This window comes from Mytilus trossulus, chromosome 4 (assembly GCF_036588685.1).
Source record: "Mytilus trossulus isolate FHL-02 chromosome 4, PNRI_Mtr1.1.1.hap1, whole genome shotgun sequence".
NCBI classification, from domain to species: domain Eukaryota; kingdom Metazoa; phylum Mollusca; class Bivalvia; order Mytilida; family Mytilidae; genus Mytilus; species Mytilus trossulus.
This window is the reverse complement of record NC_086376.1, coordinates 2,381,724-2,404,019: the sequence shown is the minus strand read 5'-3', so window position 1 is coordinate 2,404,019 and position 22,296 is coordinate 2,381,724. Positions and strand designations below refer to the sequence as shown.

The window sequence follows — 22,296 nt, the reverse complement described above, 5'->3', positions numbered from 1 at the left end:
TTACGCGACTGAGCATTATTATATTTGGAAACCTCTATAATCCGTTAAATGTGTACTGATACCTTCACTACAATAATGGCGACCTATACCTATATTCTCAGCCTTCAATACGTTATTAAAGATAAAGAATGTGTTTATCTAACTCTAACATTGATTGAACGTTTGAAGTCTCCAATATCAGAAAAATATACAATTGTAATTGAAAATCTACTCAAAAGGAACTATTACTTGAAAGATAAAAAAGTAAAATAAAAAAACAATACTGAACTCCGAGGAAAATTCAAAACGGAAAGTCTGTGTTATGCAATCTTACTGGTACACCAAATGAATCTAATAGAAAGGATCTTATATTTACCCGGTAATAATCTGTACTATATATATCTCGTGACATTCCAAAGTCACCTATTTTTACAATCAAATTATTTCCAACCAAACAATTTCTAGTAGCCAAGTCTCTATGCACAAAATGTTGTGAAGCTAAATACACCATTCCAATGGAAATTTGATTGGCTATATGATAAAGTTGAATCACTGATAATGTATCCACATTACAACTGTTTTTACTCAGATACTTTGCATCAGGTCCATGCGTCCTAAAAAATAAATCTTTAGGCGTAATAAACTAGGGAAACATTAAGCGCAAACAATACGAGAGGAGAAAAGTTCAATCACATAAGGCTGTTCACAATACAACATGATGATGATTGGTAAACAGTTTATGAAAAATACATTTATTGAGAGGATAAAGATAATTATATAGGAATTAAACAAAAATCAAATGAGCTGTAGTAACTTCTAATACAAGTCACTTTTCTTATTCAAAAGTATAAACTATATTCTTAAAAGAAATGCTCTCAGTAACTGGGGAACTAACGGAAGACTTAAAGACGTATTGGTATAAACAATGGTGATTATTTCCATATTAAACGGATTCTGATATTCTCTCACACTACAACTTTTCGAGATTTCAAATAAAGATATGTATAAATAAAATCACGAATACTAAAAAATGTAAGAATGTATGCTCTTTTTTGTTTTGTTTTTTTAGATCGCAGAGACAATCGCTGCTTTCATTTAGTTAATAGGAGATGCTGTGTAGCAATATACTGTAGCAAGGTACCCCCACCCTCTTTATTTTTGGTAAGAACACCCCTCCCCTCTTTTGTTTTTGTAAACAACAAAGAGTATTTTATTTGTAGGTGTAATGCTGTTTTATGACAAGAGTTATATACTGTGGTCTAGACAGCTGGCCAAAACAAAATTGGCTTTATAAATATCTTATAATTGTTTACATATGAGATTCTGTAATGTTTCTGAAGTTTCATTGTTGACATTTTTTTTGTTTATGTTTTGAACATGTTCAACAATTTCTATTTATAGCTTGGGGCTCTCACATATTGCTTCTAAGACTTTCTGGGTATAATAACTGTGTATAACTATAGTAGTCAGGGTATGCTTTTAGAATATTGATGTAGTTTTACCCGAAATATGTTTTTCAGGCCGTCTATATATTTTGAGATTTTCCCTCGTTGTAAAAGTTGCAGAAGACGTTCATTCACACGGACTTTTAGTAATAATTGGGCCATGTCAGCTGAAATTACTTACACAAGTATTTTACTGAAGTCGAATTGACTTTCAGAATTCATATAAGATCAGTGAGAAGTTGTAAATTACGGCTTAATCTGTCAAACATCGTGTCACTGCAACTTCTGCCATCCTCGCAATCCGCCATTGTTAACAAGTACGGTCTGCGATTCGATTGGCTGGGAAAACTAAAATTCTTTATTTTTATTCTTTTATTAAAATAACTTTGTACAATATACCATTTTTATGTACATACAAGAATATATATGTGAAACTTATTTTAAAATATGTTTTAATAATCAAATGTTCGATTCTGCTGTGTCAGTAGCACTGTAGCACACTAGCGCACATTTGAACTCTCGTAAGGTCAACGGTGTACTTGTGCAGATGATTTGATTGGTTATCGATCTGCAAATGCACAGTTGACCTAAAAGGGGTGAAATGTGCGGCGCGGGTAGTATAAAAAGGGCCCGAAAACGCTACTTCTACGTCACTTTTCCCATTTTGGCATAAGGAAGGACTCTGTCAAATTTATTCCAAAGAAAAGTAAGACCAGTTATTTTATATAGAAAATATTTAACGTTAACGTTTATCTCTTATAGGAAACGTTATTTTATTCCTTTTTGGAACTTTTAAATGAAAAGTGCATTAATAACAATGCTTTACTAAATTTAGATATTCTATTTGGAAATTATAAAAATGTTTAAATTCACGTTCACGGCAAGGAACAATTATTTAGAAAAGTAATAAAAACTTTTAGAAAAGTTGTTTAACAGAGTCCTGTAAAATTTAAACTTTAGAACAAATAAATAAAGATTCAGAGTCAGAAAGATTATTATTTATTTAAGTTTTCTATACATAGAAGATTGACAGTGTAAACTGGTTAAACATTACATCGTATGTGTTTAGATTCTAAACACTTAGGGAAATACTCAGATACACCTTTATTATTATAAGTATAGTTATAATAACCTGTACAGTTTGCTTATAGGTTATTTTGTGACCCATTATTAGTAAGTTTCTAGTACCCTTGTCCTCTATTTTGGACTTTCATTATTTGTAAAGACTTCAAATATACGTTACTGGTAATGTCTCCAGTATGAATGTTATTAAAAATTACCCCTTTTGGTGACCAAACACCTTAGCAAACAGTACCTTATATATTTACATGTATATATATGTATTGTGATCTCAGTATCTGTGCATCTGGAGAAAAACTAAATATTTTATTTAAGATAGCTCATGAAATAGCTCTGGTACAGTCAATCTGCATTTTAATGTTTGTCAAATTGAGTAATATATTGAATTTTTGAATGAACATTCTGCCTTAGCAAAATGTTGAAATAAAGTATTGAAACTTGAAACGTATCCATTTCTATTAACATAGACTTATATAGACAGCAGACCTAGATTATATTATTTTTCGGTGTTCATCAATTAATTGGTCAGTGGTGCTTTTGGTCAGTTCTGGAATAGTTTCATGGTCTAATAGTGTTTGGAGATTTTGGTGGTCATTGATACCCTCTATCATCAAAACCCCTTGCGCGCTACAATACCTTGCCAGGTATTCTGTTAAGCACATTCATTTTTAGCATAGCATAGCGCATTTTTCTAGAATGGACAAAGCTACGAGGATAAAAACTGCGATTTAGAAAATATCTGCAAAATCTATATTGCAGTTATTAGAGTACGATTTCTTTATCATTGCGATACTCACCCAGTAGCATTATTTACATTGTTTAAAATATCGCAATATTTTTTTAATTAACAGCATGCAGCCGTACACTCAATATTCATTCAATAAAAAAAATGATGTTTTTCTTTATTATTTTACCTCAGATAGTTGTTCAGATCACCATTTTCCATATATTCAAATATCATCATATATGTTTCTCCTTCCACACATATACCATAAAATGTTACTATGTTTTCATGTTGGAGATTTGTGAGAAGTTCTGCTTCCCGATCAAAATTACTTTTAGCATTCTCTGCATGAACGTCTTTTAATGTTTTAATAGCCACCATAGTTACTTCTGTATCACATGGCATATTATTGCAGGAACCAAGAAAAACTCTACCAAACGCACCCTCACCAAGTTCTCGTAAAAAGGTGATATCCGATACTTTTATATGGATGATTGCTGCAAAAGTATAATACATTGAAAAAATATTAAAGTATTAATTTTAATATTAATCAAATATATTTTTCAATTTTTCAATGCTCTTGAACTTTATTTGGCCTGTTTAACTTTTTTAGATTCGAGCCTCACTGAGGGGGCTTTTGTAGACGAAACGCGCAAAAGTCCTGGTATCTATGATGAGGTTATTTTCTACTATTTCTAAAACTCGTTGTCTTTCAATTTATAGGAAGTCGTATTTCTTAATATTATTATCTCTAATAAAAAAATACAAATGAAATTGAAAATTCCAGTAAAAGATGAGTGCCTTACTTACATGAGTTACATTTCGGTCGACATGGCTTATGATATTGTGGATTTTCTGCAATCTGTACTCGTTTTAAGGGCATCAATTCTCGGTTCATGGGTCCATTCTTCTCGTCAGGTCTAGATGTGGGACTTAGTAATGGGCGGTGTGAGGATGTCGATGTAAAAGGAGTTACATTTTGTGGTCTGTTATTTTTATGTCTGTATCGACGTACCATAAAAACAACAAACGTCATTGCCAGAATCACAACAAACAAAGCACTTCCGGTAGCAATATAAATCTGTAAAATGTAACAAGAAATACATTTTACCACAGTTAATGTAATTTAGATCACACTCCTCAGACAATTGATGACTTGTTTTTGTCGTGAAATATATTAAACTAATTTGGAAACAACATGAAATTGACAGCCGTAAACAGCTAAATGAAAATCTGTAAATCGATACAAGACAAATGCCATTCAAATATTCCTGACAACAAACGCTTAAAAGTATAAACCGTTGTTCACAAACCTCTAATTTAGGATATAACCACTTTTGTAATTCAAACAGTAGTTAAAAAAGTTACCAAAACACAAATGCATAATGAACAAAACAGGTTCGAAAACTTAATTTGGTATTTAACTGCAGAACTGATGTTGTCACGATAAAGACATAAAAAATCTAGTTCACATTAAAAACAAATTGTTAGCAATAATCGTAACATTATTTACATTCTAATCGATTAATTCACTTGAATAAATTGTGTATGATAATTCAAAGAGAATTGCATCACAAAACAAATCAGAAAATCCGTAGAAAACCTTCAATTGTTGCAGGTTTCAGAGATATATAAATCTACAATTCTTTGGCTGACTGTTTAGGATAATATTATTGATGATTTCAAGGGTAAATTTATTCTACATCAAGTAATTAAATCTATTTCAGCACACATTTTACGGCCTAACGTGTCATACATGCATGCAAATGTAAACTTTATTAAAATTTCAAACTGATATCGTGATTTAACTATTCGAACCATATCTTTTTATGGAAATAGAATATATGAGATATGCAAATGATCCGTACAGTGTTATATGATGAATTATAGATTGCACAATGGGCTATACAATTAAAACAGTTTTGAAACGCCACACATATAAAAAAAATAGCATAAAAAATGTATTGAAATGTCACTTAAATTTTTCAAAATCTGTCCAAACAAAAAACGCTAGAATAATTACATTTTTCTTTTAGATTGCGAAATTATATTGATTATCTAATCAAAAACACCTTTAAATCTTATTTAATTCCAACAAAAGGATATATACTTTCCTGTAATGAGACAAGGTAATCATTTGATCGTCAAAATGCAATACACGGAAATGCTGGAAAAGCTTTGTCTGAATACTTTAATTGTAAAACGTGATGTAAATCATTATAAGATAAACATGCTTCAGAAGCCAATGTCGTTCATTGCATCCTTTAACACATGACAATCATGATGAAATAGTGTTAACCTTTTAGTCTTAGTCAATTAAGTTTTATAGTCAATGATAATCTTTATTTTTCATAAAACACAATGACATTTGACCAAAGTGAAGTCTTCACTGCTGCATGTACCCAAACAAAAGTAACAATGTTCGTTCCCTTTAATTAACTTTCCTTATTTGACCTCTTTTAACGTGCTTAGTTTTCAAATGTCTTTGGATTTTGATTTCAATTCAGCAATGTATGTGAAAATGGTAAAATATCAAGGCATGCATATCGTTACAACAAATGACCGTTCCAAAATGTTTAGAGTAACTGCAAATGTTCTGTTTATACTCATACTTTAGTTTTAGCTACTTTAGTACTGATGTATTATCACATCTGAATGATAACGTTGATGTTGTTAATAGGGCCAGTACATTTAATTTAATTACGATACACACAATTTGTCTTTCGTTTATAACACATTGTTTATTTTTGTAATTAATAATAGATTGAGATTATGATGAAGACCCATAGATGTCTTCATCCTTGTCACTTGATCTCTGATGGAAAGAAGTTTCAATAACAATCATACCACATCGCTTTATCTAAAATGTTTATTGGCGTTTGTTTCTGTTGCACTACAGTGTTTCTGTTGTTCTGTTGTTTTCTTCTTAAAGTTGATGTATTTCACTGAGTTTTAGTTTGTAACCTGGATTTGTTTTCACTCAATCGATTTATGATTTTTAAAGAGCGGTTTACTGCTTTTGCCTTTATTTATTTGTATTGTGAATGTAACACCTGTTTTTGTTGCCTCTTTGATCATCAGATTGAACGAAATAACTTTTTTCATACGTAGCGTGTCCAGTAGTGTTTCCTGGTATTGTCCCTTTGTTACACCTTTTCTTATCACAAACATAATTATGTACTATCGAATATCCTGAAAAATCTAGTTTTTATTACGGAATACAAACAGAATATGATTGAAATAAAAAGTTTCATCTTACAACACTTTTTAAACAAATGTTAGTAGAAAACGACCTAACAGTATGAGTTTCAAACATAAGAGCTAATCAGCAAATTCTTTAAAATAAGCTTAGAAAGAGAATTCAAAACAATAAACAAAAAGGAACAAAACTGAAATCAGTATAAAAACAACAACACATCTTAATAAAAGAAAAACCCTCTTAGATAGGAAAAAGAGAAATATAAAACAGTAAACGACACATTACATTTTACTGTAAACAAAATTTAAATAAAACCAATGCACCATAAAACATGAATTGTGTTTTAGAGAGAAATTAACTTTACTCCCTCAGAATCAAGAAACAAACACACAAACTCATTACAAACATTTCGTTATAACATACAGTACATTTACCCCCCCTTCCCAAAAAAAAAAAAACAGGATGTTAAAAACTCCAGAATAAACAACAACATTATTATGATTTAACGTTATTTATAAATGTGTTTAGTTAAACACGCTTGCCGACCTGGTTATATATCGCTCTTATTACAATTTCGGTGAAGATAAGGTATTCGGTGGTATATGGGACTTTTCTGAAAAACAGATGTTGTCTGTAGAATCAGTTACTAATTACTTTTTCATTTGTCATTAACAATATGAATACTAAACATGTATACACACTAGTACATGCATTTAAGTCCGAAACAGTCATTTGAACATTAAACCATTCAGTAACTGGTTTCAACAGCGATACATTCGATAATGATCAATCAGTTTGCTTACAGTCAATACAGTAAATTAATGTTATATTTCAGACAATTCAGTAGGATGTAAATGTGAACAAGTAGCAGCTCATGAACATGTTTAACATAGATTGAAGAAATCTTAGTTGACTGCAAGCGGAATCTCTTCCACAGTTAATAAACCTGAAAAATTAGCAAAAGACTGAAACAGTCATTATGATTTATTGTTCAGTCTATTAAGAGGTGTTTATATATATCAAAATGACCAATCCGATTAAAATTGTGTTACTTATGACAGTGAAATACTAATTTACCAAGATCCCATGGTTAAGTGGACTTACTTTGTTGTAGTTAAATTCAGTTTTATCAATTAAAAAAGACCTACCACCATGTTATCAGAAGTTTTCTCTTTTGCAGTGGAGTTTTCTGCGCTGGCATGACTTCCCGTATTCAATTGGTTTGGTTGATCAAGAGGTCTGGTATCTGGTGGTCTATCGCCTTATGAATTAAGGATAAAGATTAGTTACATTAAAATTCTTAAAATTTCGTATCTGTAATTATATAAATGACAAGATTATAGATAAATTAGCTATTTGGCAAAACTTTTAGGAACTTTGATCCTCAATGCTCTTCAACTTCGTTCTTTATTTGGCCGTTTTTTCTTTTTCGATTTGAGCGTCACTGATGAGTCTGATGTAGACGAAACGCGCGTCTTGCATATACTCTAAACGTAATCCTGGTATCTATGATAAGTTTATTAGCTTATATATTCAACTAGAGCGGTAAACAAAGAATTCCAAATTATAAGCGGAAAGTAAAATAATTATTGAAGATTACTTAAATTGTTTTCAAGACATGATAGAAAAATAGAGAGAACTAAAATGAAACGATATATCATGAAACGATTTAAAAGCTTGCAAGATGTCCTTTATTGTTATTGTTGCAAAGAAAGATATAACTGAATATTCATGTATTGTACGAGATTTTTATTTGATAATATAATGCATATTGACTATTATAAGAGGTTGAAATGCGTATCAAGGACAACTAAATTCATTTGAAAACGTTGAAAAAAAACAACCAAAACAGCTCCTTCAATTCAAAACATTGTACTAAATATTTCCCGTTTTAAAATCCTCAAGTTTTATCAAACAAATGGATAACTATTTCTCACCAGAACTAGATTTGATAAAATCAGCTTCCACTGTTTTACTAGCACTCCCATAACTATTAGTTGCTACAAGTTTATACAATCCATTATGGAGGCCATTTGTCATTTCAAAAGTCAAACATCCGGTTTTGTTATCAATTCCGTCTGATGACGATGAATGATAAGCAGACTTGGTGTTATTGAATCTTTGACCGTTCCTGTACCATTCTAAATAAGGTAAAGGGTTGCCGAGTACTTCATACCCTATGCACCAATCAAATTTCCTCACGGGCGGAGATAATCTGAGAATCTTAGGGGCATCTGCAAAATAACGTGATATTGATCACTCTGAATAACAGTTTATCATACATAAAATATGAACCAGAATATTACAAAATTTTGAATTTTTGTAAGGCTTTTTTACCTCACAGATTACGTTAGCTTTATTTTGCAACACTTTTAGGAATTTTGGATCTCAATGCTCTTCAACTTTGTATTTTATTTGGCTTTGTTAACCTTTTCGGATTCGAGCGTCACTGATGACTATTTTGCGCGTCTGGCGTATATACGAAATTTAGTCCTGGTATCTATGATGAGTTTTTCTTTATTATGCCTACAATAAGCTCTAAAAACAAGTCCTTGTGTCAAACTATGCTCTTCTATAAAATTTAAGATTGAATGAAATTTGTTTTTGCATTGTATTGTTGTTAAATTGAAGAAAGGGAACGTCCCTTTTGGTAAACCACATAGAAAAAAACAAACAATACATGTAACAGTGTTCTACATCAATGCTATTGTAGACAACGTGATCCATTTTTTAACAAACGGAGGAAATCATCAATATTAGAACAGACACTTTGAGCATTATGGTTTCGCAGTTTGCAGGGTGTCTGTTTAAAAATACAAGCTATTCAAGATTTATAAAACGATATGTTTTCCTCTTTGAAATTAAAAATATTTCTCCCTTCAAATGGATAAATAAGTCGAGTTCATCGAACACTTTGTGATTTCTTATTAGCAAAAGGAAACATATATAGATGGATAAAATAAATTATTGGTACTTTATCAGCTTTCTGAAATTAAAGAAGCATAGTATTGCTTTAATTTGGAATCGGATTGAAAATGTGCATTGGATATAAAGATGAAGACTTACAAGACACATTGAATCTACTCGTTTCATATTTCTTTCCCGCCAAACTCCAAGCAACACATTTCAGCCATCCATTATCATCAGAACTAGCATTGTGAATGTGCAATTCTATCTTTGTTTTGTCATTTCCTTGAACCAGGGTGAAGTTTGACTTTAGGTTGCTCGTTTCCCAGGTAACCTCCGGTTCTGGTTCAACATCTTTTTTAGCTGAGCATTTAATCACAGTACTTCCGGTTTCATTAACTGTGGTAATACTTGGCGTAATTTTTAGTCTTGGTAAATCTATAATAATGAAATATTCCCTTTTCTATCTCTTGAAATATAATGTTTAAACAATGCATAAAACAAATTCCAAAATGTGTCACTATTACTTGGTTTTAACTTAAAAATATAATTTTCTTAATAAAATCAACCCTTCGTCGAATGGAAAATCGGTATTTCTTCTTATATTGTTCGTATCAAAAGGCTTTTTACGAACCATACGTTGATATTCATAAATTAGTTTTCATTGCAGATTAATTATCATAACTTGTAATACAATTGAAACGCCATGAGAAAAGAAAAAGAACAACTTATAACTGCTGTTTGTCTAAATTTTATATATGATAGCAAGAGAACAGAATTTAAAAAAAACAGTGTAGAAATGATTTTGGATGTACACACACATTTCCATTTTTAAGGAATGTATCCGGTTTGCCCTCATGAAATCATCTCATTGCTTTTCCATTCAATCAATTGAAATGACATTAAATATGATTTCATCCCTTTTATTAACAAACTCACCATGTAAAAGAGAAAAGTTATTGTAGTTTGATTGGTGGCAATGAGAAAATATCAAATCTTGGATGTAATTCGAATATTTGATTATGTTCGAAATTCAAAGACATTGCTGCATATCTGTTTGTTTTCGTTAATGATAAACTTTTTCTAACATTCTAAAGTCTTCCTGTACGTAATTTGAACTGAATGTCAAAGACATTGCTGCATATCTGTTTGTTTTCGTTAATGTTAAACTATTTCTAACATTATAAAGTCTTCCTGTACGTAATTTGAACTGAATGATCGTTCAATGACAATTTATATTTGTATTTGGTTTCTTATTTTAAACATCATGTGTTTTTGTAGGCTATTTTTACGAAAGATTGCCCATAAATGATGATATAGTTTTCCCTTTTTATTTTATGTAAAAAATAAAAATAAACTCAAGAATAAAGAGAAATTGTAAAAAAAAAATAAAAAAATTATTAGCAATACTTAATCAGCACAAAAAAAGATTTTTGTCATTATTTTATTTCAGTCAACAATGTTTGAGCGTGTCGTTTACGGTTGATGCCCACATGCCTTCGTGAACAAAAACAGCTCTTGACAGCAATTGAATCATTATACGGTACCATAAGAAAAAATACTGTTTTTCTATTATTGTACAATACAAAATACATAATACACAGACTACAGATACTAGTCTATGTAAGAGGTCATAAAGCTAAAGGGTAAAACCACGAACTATTTGTAGATCTAGCAATAATAAGCGTCCCAAAAGTGAACATTGCATATGCGGTTCCTATGAAACAAATCGCGCAAGAACCACAGGTAATTTGATTTTTGTATCGGGGTAAATGGAAGCCTAGGAAGGTTAAAGAAAATGATATGTTTCATGATGAATTTTGCATAATCTCGATAAAATTATCTTTATCTACTGGAACTGCAGAAAACGAAGTATAATTGCGTTGATTTCACTCAAGGCAATTGAAAATTGATGAACATTTAACAGACAAATAGGCCAAAAATTAATGTATTTATGTACATATACAAACCACAATGAGGTATCTTGACTTTTGACAACTGATATGTTTGTCTGTTCCCTTCTTCTTTTATACATCTTAGATGATGACCACTGTTATCTAGGATAGATGTGTGGTTTTGTAGAATTTTTATCCAAAGACTAGAACAGTTGCAAGGCAGAGGGTTTTTCTCTAAGCTTCTGCAAAACGAGAAATGGTTCTTCGTGAATTAAAAACTTCAAATTGACGACGCATAAAATAAGTATGAAATGACACACACTTTTTTTTCTGTGCGTCGTGCAAGAACAGAATTATTGGCTTTTTGGTTTCTGATGACCAATTTGGAAGTGCCAATATAAACGATACAAAATCACCTGTACTCGATGATCATTTCAAGAGTTGTAAGATAGAGAATGGGAATGGAGAATGTGTGAGAAAGAGACAACAACCCGGCCAGAAGGGCAGTAAATAGCTAAAGGCCACCAATGGGTCATCAACACAGCGAGAAGATATCGCACCCGGAGTATCGAATCCGGAGTTGGGCTTCAACTGAACCCAAACAGAAATGTGTACTTATTCAGTGCTAATGAAATCCAAAACGAACCTCATACTTTACATTATAATAACTGTTTTATTTTGAAAAAAAAGATAAACTGCCCTCGAAACGTTAAATAGGCTAGTAGCAACTTGGGAATCGAACATATTTTGACAATCAAGATTTATTATGTGGTTATTTCTAGAATGGTCATTGTTGTCACAAGAAGTAATTAGAAAACGCTTTTAATTACCACTTCGAAAGTTACAGAATAGAATTAGTTTTTTTAATTGCGTGCTTGGGGACAAATTAAAGAAAAATACTACGGATTAGAATTGAAAATGACAATTTTGTCAAAAAATGTACGCATTAAGATAAAAAGTATTTGAAGATCGGTAATCTATTAATAAATTTACAAACAAAGTAGAGTAATTTAAAAAAGCTTAATGAATAAATACAAATCTGTTTGTACTGAAATTAAAATAACCGTATGTAGATAACAAACTTATTACACCGAAGGTACTAATATATAGCTAGATGATAAAACAGAAACAACACATATCAAAAGCAAACCGAGACAAACTAAAACGGATATTTATGAATAGTGTACAAACACATGGATAAAATTCCAGCAGAGAATCCACTGACCAATCAAATAAAAATTATACCACATATGTTTTTATGTTACACTTTTATTTGAAATTGTAAAACGTAATTTCAAAAGAATCCACATTACACAAATGTGAGTTTTCAATCATTCAAATATGTTTGTCATATTGTTTAAATCAAGGAAAAGAAAACTATTAATAGGAAAGGCATATTCGACAACATTTCCAGATCATTAAGGCGACATTAAATTTCTGATGTTCAACTTATGTAAAGCGATAATTTAGAGATAGATAATAAAAAAAAAGGACATAACAAGAAAGTGTCCCAAGTACACGGATGCCCCATCCGCACTATCATTTTCAATTTTCAGTGGACCGTGAAAATGGGATAAAATCTTTAATTTGACATTACAATTAGAAAGATCATATCATAGGGAATATGTATACTAAGTTTGATTGGACTTCAACTTCATCAAAAACTACCTCGACCAAAAATAAAAGCAACAGAAGTATACCGCTGTTCGAAACTCATTAATCGATAGAATTTGTTTTAACCTGATGCGGGACGAACGGACGAACGAACGAACGAAAGCAAACGGATGCATAGACCAGAAAACATAATGCCCATAAATGGGGCATAAAAATTGAGAGTATCACATGAGTCTAACAGGAGCCTGACCGGGGCATGCATTTTCTGCCATTCAAGCATCTCCCGGCTGCTGAATTTCCCTCTGCTTCTTTTGCCACTATTTTTAATTTTTAGTCATACGTCAAAATTGAGAAGAAGACCTAATCGGTAAAATGTTATAAAGATATAGTACTCACCTACTGATCTAACACAGTGGAAAAAACTTGTCCTTAGTTGAGTTGATGTCAAACAATTCATGATGATGACCGCAACACTACGAGTATTTTTTTCATTTGCTTTCATATAATTCTATTGGGGTCGTTTTGTGAATTAGCACATGCCACTTTTTTTGCTATTCGGCTATGTTAAAAAAAATGGTTTTTTGTTTTGCATATTTAGATATAGGAAGATGTGGTGTGAGTGCCAATGAGACAACTCTCCATCCAAATAACAATTTAAAAATTAAACCATTATAGGTTAAAGTACGGCCTTCAACACGGAGCCTTGGCTCACACCGAACAACAAGCTATAAAGGGCCCCAAAATTACTAGTGTAAAACCATTCAAACGGGAAAACCAACGGTCTAATGTTTGTAAATTAATTAATTTTATCAGATTTCTACACGTTTTTTGTTCTTCGATCAATTTAAGGGTAAATTAATTTTTCAGATTCCCTTAAAGGAAATTTTTAGGCAATTGATAATATTTGTATGCATTATTTGAAGTTCTTTTCTCGGAGTAAAAGTATCTTTCCCTCATGGAAATTTATTTTCCTTTGAGGAAATAAATTTGACACAGAGAAAATTTGTAAAAACTAGGATTACTCTTACAACACTGGTTCCAGAATATAGATTGACCGTCGGGGATAAAATATCTGCCAAGCATACTTAAAGGTATTGTTAAAAATTATGCAAAGGTGTTTTTGTGTCCTTTTCTTCTTTTTAAACATCAATATTCCATTACATAAATGAAGTAAAGCAGCAATAATACGTCACAGTCAGTTCCAGTCGGTATACTTCATTCTATGTTCTTCCATTAATGTTTGTATTAATCAATATTTAAGTTTTGCAGTTTGTGCAAAGGCAGATTATTTGTTCACGCATCAACCTTCTTTAATTTACTCCTTGATTATTTCAAGGAAATACGTTGTTATGTAATGATTTTTTTTTAATAATCTTGACTATGCTCTGCTTTTATTTATGCACGGTGTTCATCTATACTCACAATTGCAAAAGCTGTAGTCCATCAATGACTTCCCACGACAACAGTCGTATTTGGTTTCTTCGGAGTGTCCTGAAAGAGTAATCCCCAAAGTAACATATGAAACAAATCCTGACCCTTCTAATATTTTAAAATTTGTTCTGAAAACGGAGTTCAATAAATGTGTAAACGTTTAAATACTATTGTCTTGATTTTATGTTTCATATCAGGCAAAATTCATCTAGTAGTAAAACAAATCGTAATCTGATATCGTCATTTTTATCAAAAAAAGTAAAATGACAAAAATACTGAACTTAGAGGAAAATCAATTCGGAAAGTCCATTATCAGTTGGCAAAATCATATAACAAAACACATCAAAAACGAATGACAAGAAAAGCTGTTAAACGTTTGTCATTCAATTTTCGAGTATCTAAGTTATCTAAGTACATTTGTAATTGTTCAGTTAGAGTACATTATACATACTTGATACTAGTTATTTTAAGCTTTGTGGAAATTGCGCAATTTCAGAATAAGAACCATTTCATTATATAAATAAATCATGGAAATCTGTCAAATACTTGATGGTTTTGGAATCAAGATTCGAATTTAATCTAAAAGTAGTAAAATAAAGTGATTTTAATTAATCAATATTGATTTATGAAAGGCAATTTGAAATCTTTTGTGACTAATTTTGAATAAATGTCAACGCTTGTACAGTTTATCATTCAAATGCAGTAAACACTCATTACGTTTTATACTGGGGTATTTCATTTTAATTTAAAAATAACTGTTGTAAATCAGAAAAAAACGTTACAAAAAAAATTTAAAAAAGTATATTAGTTAAATTGACTTAAACAGAAAAATCTACAAATATACTGAACTCCGAAGAAAAAAACTAATTATATGGCGAAATCAAAAGCTGAAACACATCAAACGAATGGATGACTTCCTGACTTGGTACGGGGATTTTTTTAATGTAGAAAATGGCGGGTTAAACCCCAAAGAAAAAAGGTGTCAGTACAAAAACGTTTTATTCTATTCTATTCATGGAAATCACAAATTCAAATAGATTAATGCTGCACTGTTGTCAGAACCAGACGGAAAATCATCCAAGATTACATTATAGCACCGATATGACACAACCCATTCGCCTATGTCATTAACAGCAAGATACAATTATATTGTTTTATATTATGTTTTGACAAACAAAACACAAAAGTGCAACTTAAGGTCGGAAAGGCATTGTTTGTATCACATTAGAAAATAGCCAATTACAATTTGTTAATACATGTTATTTGAAATTAATCCTAATCTTTATTGATGAAATTGATTGTTAATGGTTTCCTTACAAAAATAGGCTTCACGTTTTGCTACATTTATCAGTATTTGTCAATTGGAAATCTCCTACAATTTACATGAGAATGACATCTTACTTGACACAATTATTTTATAACATGTGTTGATGACGTTCTTTATTTTGTATCCGATAACTAGTGCAAATGAGACAAATATCCACAAAAGACCAAAATGACACAAACATTAACAACTATATGTCACCGTACGGCCTTCAACAATGAGCAAAGTCCAATACCACATATTCAGCTATAAAAGGCCCCGATAAGACAATATAAGACAATATAAAACAATTCAAACGAGAAAACTAACGGCCTTATTTATGTAAAAAAATGAACGAAAAACAAATCTGTAACACATGAACAAATGACAACCACTGAATTTACAGGCTCCTGACTTGGGACAGGCACATACATAAATAATGTGGCGCATACTTATTTAACCAAGCTGTGCAGAATACTTCAACACCTGTGCAATTGACAACCTTATATTCAAATTTCATTAGAAGATTTTGTTATACCACTGTATAAATAAAGGCAACAGTAGAATTGAGAATGGAAATGGGGAATGTGTCAAAGAGATAAAAAAAAAAATACAGCAAAAGGTCACCAACAGGTCTTCAACGTAGCGAAAAATTCCCTCACCCGGAGGCGTTTTTCAGCTGGCTCCTATATGTACTAGTTCAGTGATAATGAACGCCATACTTATTTCCAAATTGTACACAAGAAACTAAAATTAAAATTATACAAGAATAACAAAGGCCAGAGGTTCCTGACTTGGGACAGTCGCAAAAATGCGGCGGGATTAAACATGTTTATGAGATCTCAACCCTCTTCCTTTACCTCGTAGAAAAGTAAACGCTAAACAATACGCTCATTTAAAATTCAGTTCAAAAGAAGTCAGTATACCGCTGTTCGAAATTCATAATTTGATTGAGAAAAAAACAACAAAACCAAGGTTACAAACTAAAATTGAGGGAAACGCATCAAATATAAAAGGAGAACTTCAACATTAAAATGTAACACACACAGAAACGAACTATAATATAACAATGGCCATGTTCCTAACTTGGTATATAACATTTACTTCACCAGTTTTAAGTCTTTAAACTGTTTTCATTTATAAGAAGAATTTTAGATATTTTCTTTTGTCCATTCATATTATCCCACAATTTAGATTTGATTGGAACCAAATTTGAAAAAAGAAAAAAATCGTTCTACGCACAATTTTCCAACCTATTGGCGTTTCCCATTTTAATAAAAATTACTCCATCATTGCTATATTTAGTTAAGTTGATCAGGTAAATGACTGTCCTATAACAAACATGGAATCACAATAAACCAGAGAAAATTACAATTTCCATATACAACATGTATTCACTTTTAATCATTTTCATTAATATACCCTAATCTTCAGACTATTTTTTTTCAGTTTACATTGGTTAAAATATGCTTAATGAGACTGACTCTGCTAAGTTATTGAGTTATCAAGTAGAACCTAGATCTATCTACAATTGTATCAGAAACATATTCAGGTAATTCATATATCTAGAGGTTTTTTTATGATAGTTCTTATTTTCGCTTAAATTTTAGTCGAGAAAAAATTAATGTAAAAGGAACGATTAAATGCAAAAATATATTCATGGTATTCGGTGAAATGTATTTACCGCTAATGAGAAGATATTAGAAAAAAGTAAAATCACAAAAATACTGAACTTAGAGGAAAATTAATTCGGAAACTCCATAATCCAGAAGCATAGAAATAAGGACAAGTGTGGTATGAAAAATCTCATCAAAGATAACAGGCTTATGAGTATTTATTTAACCAGTAAATTACCACGTAAAATGCAATTGACAAAAATAGTTTGTTGATAACGGATGATGATGGTTGGAAATTAGCTCGTTTATGTGTAGATGAAGTGCAAAGTGTTACAGAATATTGAAATTAGTCATATAATGGTTAGATCAACTGATGGTCTATTTTGGAAATAAATACATTGGCAGCGCCTATGAAACGTATAATTGGTTATAAACTTGACGAAGAAAAAAATAAACTATTTACTCCAAAACGATTCAAATATTCCGCTTCAGTAAAAATAGCTTGAACCAATAGCTTCATCAGCTTGCCTATTTTTTGTTCACAAACAAGGACAGTCAAGCGTTTCCTCATATTCAAACAGAATAAATTACTTCATTATGTTTCACGAGTGAATGCTGTTTGAACTTATTTAATCACAAAAGTATTAGAAATCTTAATTTTAAATCAGTCAAATGTTTTTAGAAAATGACTCTCTTATTAACAAATATCTGATTTGCTGACAATAATTGATTTTGATGATGTCATTATTTACTGGACTTATCGCAATTATAAACAATTTTGGAAGTCGTAGTAATATCGTAGAGATCGGGATAATGTCGTGCCAAGGTCTTCGTGACTTCGAGGTCAGCGACTAACTTTGACCATATTCAGGGTATATAAATCGTGACATATCTTACTATACAGGAGCATGACAAGATCTAACTAGAACATGCTAACGTAGCAAGGTCGTAGCAAGGTCGTGGTATGAACATGAAAGCTATTAAATGTTGAATATTCAAGTCGAACTAAACACGATCTCACCGCGATTTATTTTTTTTATAGATCGTAGTTGAATCTTATGTCTTTGTCTACTATGACGTAGGCTTGAGGCGGAAGCTTCACACTGCCACTTAGCCATGTCCCTTGACCCGCATAGTCATATCCTTCTAGAGAGTCATGTGCCTATCTTAAGTTACCTCGTCAGTGGTAGTCTTAATATTATAGTTTATGTTTTAATATTAGGAGACACTGGTGTTGATGGCCTTTATTGCCTGTGTTTAAGCATGATTCACAACTTCTATACATCTATTCATCGGAGAAGATAGTATATTTAACTTTTTTGATGTATTTTAGCTTGCTGTGACATATACTTTATCCTGTTAAGCTGCCGTCTTCTTCCGAACAATTCAACTTTGAAGAGAAAATGAAGCTACCGAAATACGAACCATAGTCATGCTGCAACATTTGAATCTTTTCAAAATAATAGGAAACCAATGTATCATTTCTTAATATCCCAGGAGTAAAACAATGAGGAATGATTCAACGAAGACAATATTTTTGTTCTTGCTATAACAAGCTAGTGTTTCCATATTATACGTAAATAATATCTTGCGCTGGTTAAATTTTTTCATTACTTTTATATCATGGCATTGTAAGAATATAAAAGATGGAATATAAAACTGTTAAAATTGAAGCTTAATAACAAAACTGATTATATAGTTTAATATATCGTTTTATCTTTAAAATCTCTGATTTATAGGATAATATTAGTTCGTTTCCTTGATATCATTTACGATTTCTTATTTCTCTTTCTTTTTATCATTTATTTTAGTTTTAAACTCAATATGATCAAAGTACAATTACATAAAGTTGTTTCCAATATATAGATTTAAGTCTCACATTCCGACCGAGTTAATCCCCAATCAATGTTAATCTGAGTGGGTGTACAGGAAATTAGCTTCAATTCCCTAGTTTATATGCAAAAAGTCTCACCACTGATTAAGTGTCCTAACAAGACAATTTTCGTGTCCAGTGATAAATATGTAAATAATATCAATTAAATATAGTATTCGTACATCAGCAATATTTTTAAAACAAACTTAACAAATGATAAACGTTGTTGCAAAATGAATACAGAGGGAAAATGATAAGAATATAAATAATTCTATTAAAGGAAATCCTCACTGACATACATGTACAAGTTACCTAAGCAACAATATACAAGACAGGACGATATATCATAGGTATATTCAACAAAAGTTAAGACATATTAAACTGTGTGAAGTTACAGTATAAAATTAAAGAATAGGAGGTAGCATCTTTTCTCATAGTTTTTTTAAACACTTATTCATTGCTTTATATGTTAAAGTCAACATTTTTTTACTTCCATAGCAGTTTTGTCTTATGATAATAAAATGCTTACAATTTCGTATCAAAATAGTACCTAAGCACAGCTTTTCTTCACTTAAACTGCATATACTAGAGCACTTGATCTCGGAGGTCATTGAGTAAAAAAACAGTTTTTTTCTGATCAGAAAAAACGAAAAAGTATGCCTTTCAATTTCAAATGCAGACAATCGTTTTAGCATCAGCAATTATACCTAAGCTTTCACAATATACCAAACACAACCCAGATTGTGTTTAAACAATTGACAGTAACAATAGTAAATAATCAAGAGGCTAACTGGAAATTTTAAAACAATCTAACAACGTGTTAGATAAACACCTACACGTTTGGTGAAATCTTAGTCGACCACAAACATGTTCATCAGATCAAGGAACCAAATCAGATTATCCAATACCTTTGACCTAGTGATATAGAACATCCAGTCACGGTTTAGTATGAAACAATACATCGTCTTGAATAAAAACAACACCAGGTCTTAACTGCGGAAACAAAAAGGTCCCCTTATATTAAAGACCCATTTGGTAAATTATTCAACCGAAAATAGGTGAAATTCATAGAAAAATCAAAGAGAGAGCTTCAAATGGCAGAAAAGCAGAAGAATTAATTGTTCAAATCCAATCTTAACCAGATTGAAACTAATCATATTCCGCATTAAATACGTAAGATATTGATTTTCTTAAAGGCATGCATGTTATATGATGTAATGACAGATTGTACAAAATATATTCCAAGTCTGCAGATGCTTAAAACGTTTTCAAATTCCAAGAAATTGAATGGTATAGAGGGCAGTTAGAAATTAAATCGAACAACAGTATCTAACGATTCCGGACATTTAATATACATAAAACAAAAGTTAGCCTGAAGCGATGTAAGAGAACCAATACGTATTCAGTTATGACATGTGACAATCGCATCAAGTTGACAAAAATCTCTGCACATAATTATGTGAAACCGATTGAAGCGATATAAATGTGATACTGTTTACAGACTGTGCTTTTTTGTGTTTCATCGAGAGTTTAACATATGGCGATCCAGGGGGAAGGGTGGAAGGGGCTGGTCCCCACCTTTCGTGAGGAAAATGTGGTTGGTTATATACATAGAGAATCACTGACGCATGACTGGAGCCCCCACCCTTTAGATCATTCAATCCCCCTTATGAAACGTCCTGGATCCGCCACTGGTTATTTTACATAAAAGACGAATTACTTCGGCAAATTTTGCTATATAATAATAATATTATTGGCCCTTATTTAAAGTATCGGAGTGTTGATACTCCATTTAGGCAGCTGAAATAAGTTTGATTGAATATTGGTATATTATTATTCCGACAGTGGGAGTCTCTTAATAGTAGATTATTCTTTAAATTGATGATAAATCTATTCGTGTATTTCCTTACAACAGTTATGATGAATAAAATAACTAAAGATAATTTCAAAATCAGCTGGAAGGGAGAGCTAATTATCATGGGCTGCATATAAAATATACATATTCACAAACTTATAAGGTAATTAAGGACAGCTGATGTCTACAGGAAACGATTTTACAAAATAAAAAACATTTTCACATGTTAGGATATATGTCTGGATTATATCATCACATTCTTCGGAGTCCAATGTTCACAATATTTGTACTTCTGAATACATATCTTTGTCATTTGATTGAATAAATGTAATCAGTTTGTTTTAAAATTATATAACAGGAAGTATTTGGAGGCAATAGTATACCCAAATAGGGAAAGTATGCTTGTTTTGTCACCTTGAATGCATAAAGTTCTTTTTATATCTATTTCATTGGTCTTGACTAAAATTCATAAATAATTTTTTTAATAAATTGTCGAAATGAAAACTTTTTGTCATGCAAAAAAAATGGGGTCATCAAACTTTTTTTTTTTTTGCTTCATATTAAAATAGGTAAATTTACAACACTTTCTTTTATGAAATTACTTTATTAGAGTTATTTCCCCTTTTTTGCAAAAAAAAATAAAAAAAACAAAAATATGTTTTAAGAAGAAAATACAGCCGTAAATACGATAAAACATGTTATTTTCTATATTAGCATTCATAAGTTTTTCATATGAATTACATACTACTCTCAAAGTTGACACATTTCCTAAAAGATCTAGACCAAGTGTTATTTGTGTCTTTAAAATCAAAGATGGAGGAAGAAATCCGAGCTACCTTAAAAACATTTTCCAAAGGTCTATAAACCATTAGTTTGTCAATTTTCATCAATAATCTATTTGAATGTTGGTCTTATATATTTGCATTAAGTTTTAATTCCTTGTATCCAAGAAAAGGAAAAAGTTGCCAAATTTTCTGATTTTCAGTTCTGTATATGTGGGTTAAGATAATCGTCCAGGAACTTTGTCGTAAATTAATTACTGTTGCCTTTATTTATTTACACCTTGCATCGTAACATATCTTACCAGCGTACTATTCTAAAAGATTTTATGGAGAAGCAAACAAGATACATCAGTTGAATGAACCAAAACCTCCCGCATTTAAAGGTCTGTCAGTTCTTATCATAACTTACTGTGGTATCATTGTTATTTGTTGGTTACTGATTTTCGTGGATTTGTTGGAACAGGTTAACAGCGAAATTAAATATTTAAAAAATAAAATGAATTCTATAGCTTTGTATCAGACTTCGGCAAACCACGAAATAATATATCCACGAGCATGTGAGTTTTCCTTAACTACCAAAATTGGTACCCTCG

The 22,296-nt window shown here is 31.1% G+C and overlaps 1 protein-coding gene across 1 annotated transcript in view; it reads right to left on the bottom strand.

Annotated features, from left to right (window-relative positions):
* LOC134714377 (BDNF/NT-3 growth factors receptor-like) overlaps positions 1 to 22,296 on the bottom strand; it is a 60,690-nt gene that overhangs the window by 5,528 nt on the left and 32,866 nt on the right. Inside the window, exons 4-11 of the mRNA XM_063575619.1 lie at positions 14,266 to 14,334; positions 11,305 to 11,471; positions 9,494 to 9,772; positions 8,365 to 8,661; positions 7,576 to 7,688; positions 4,039 to 4,309; positions 3,419 to 3,725; positions 356 to 593 (exon numbers count right to left, since the gene is read on the bottom strand). Of these exons, the coding sequence (XP_063431689.1) occupies positions 356 to 593; positions 3,419 to 3,725; positions 4,039 to 4,309; positions 7,576 to 7,688; positions 8,365 to 8,661; positions 9,494 to 9,772; positions 11,305 to 11,471; positions 14,266 to 14,334 (1,741 nt within the window). The remainder of the gene's footprint in view (positions 1 to 355; positions 594 to 3,418; positions 3,726 to 4,038; positions 4,310 to 7,575; positions 7,689 to 8,364; positions 8,662 to 9,493; positions 9,773 to 11,304; positions 11,472 to 14,265; positions 14,335 to 22,296) is intronic.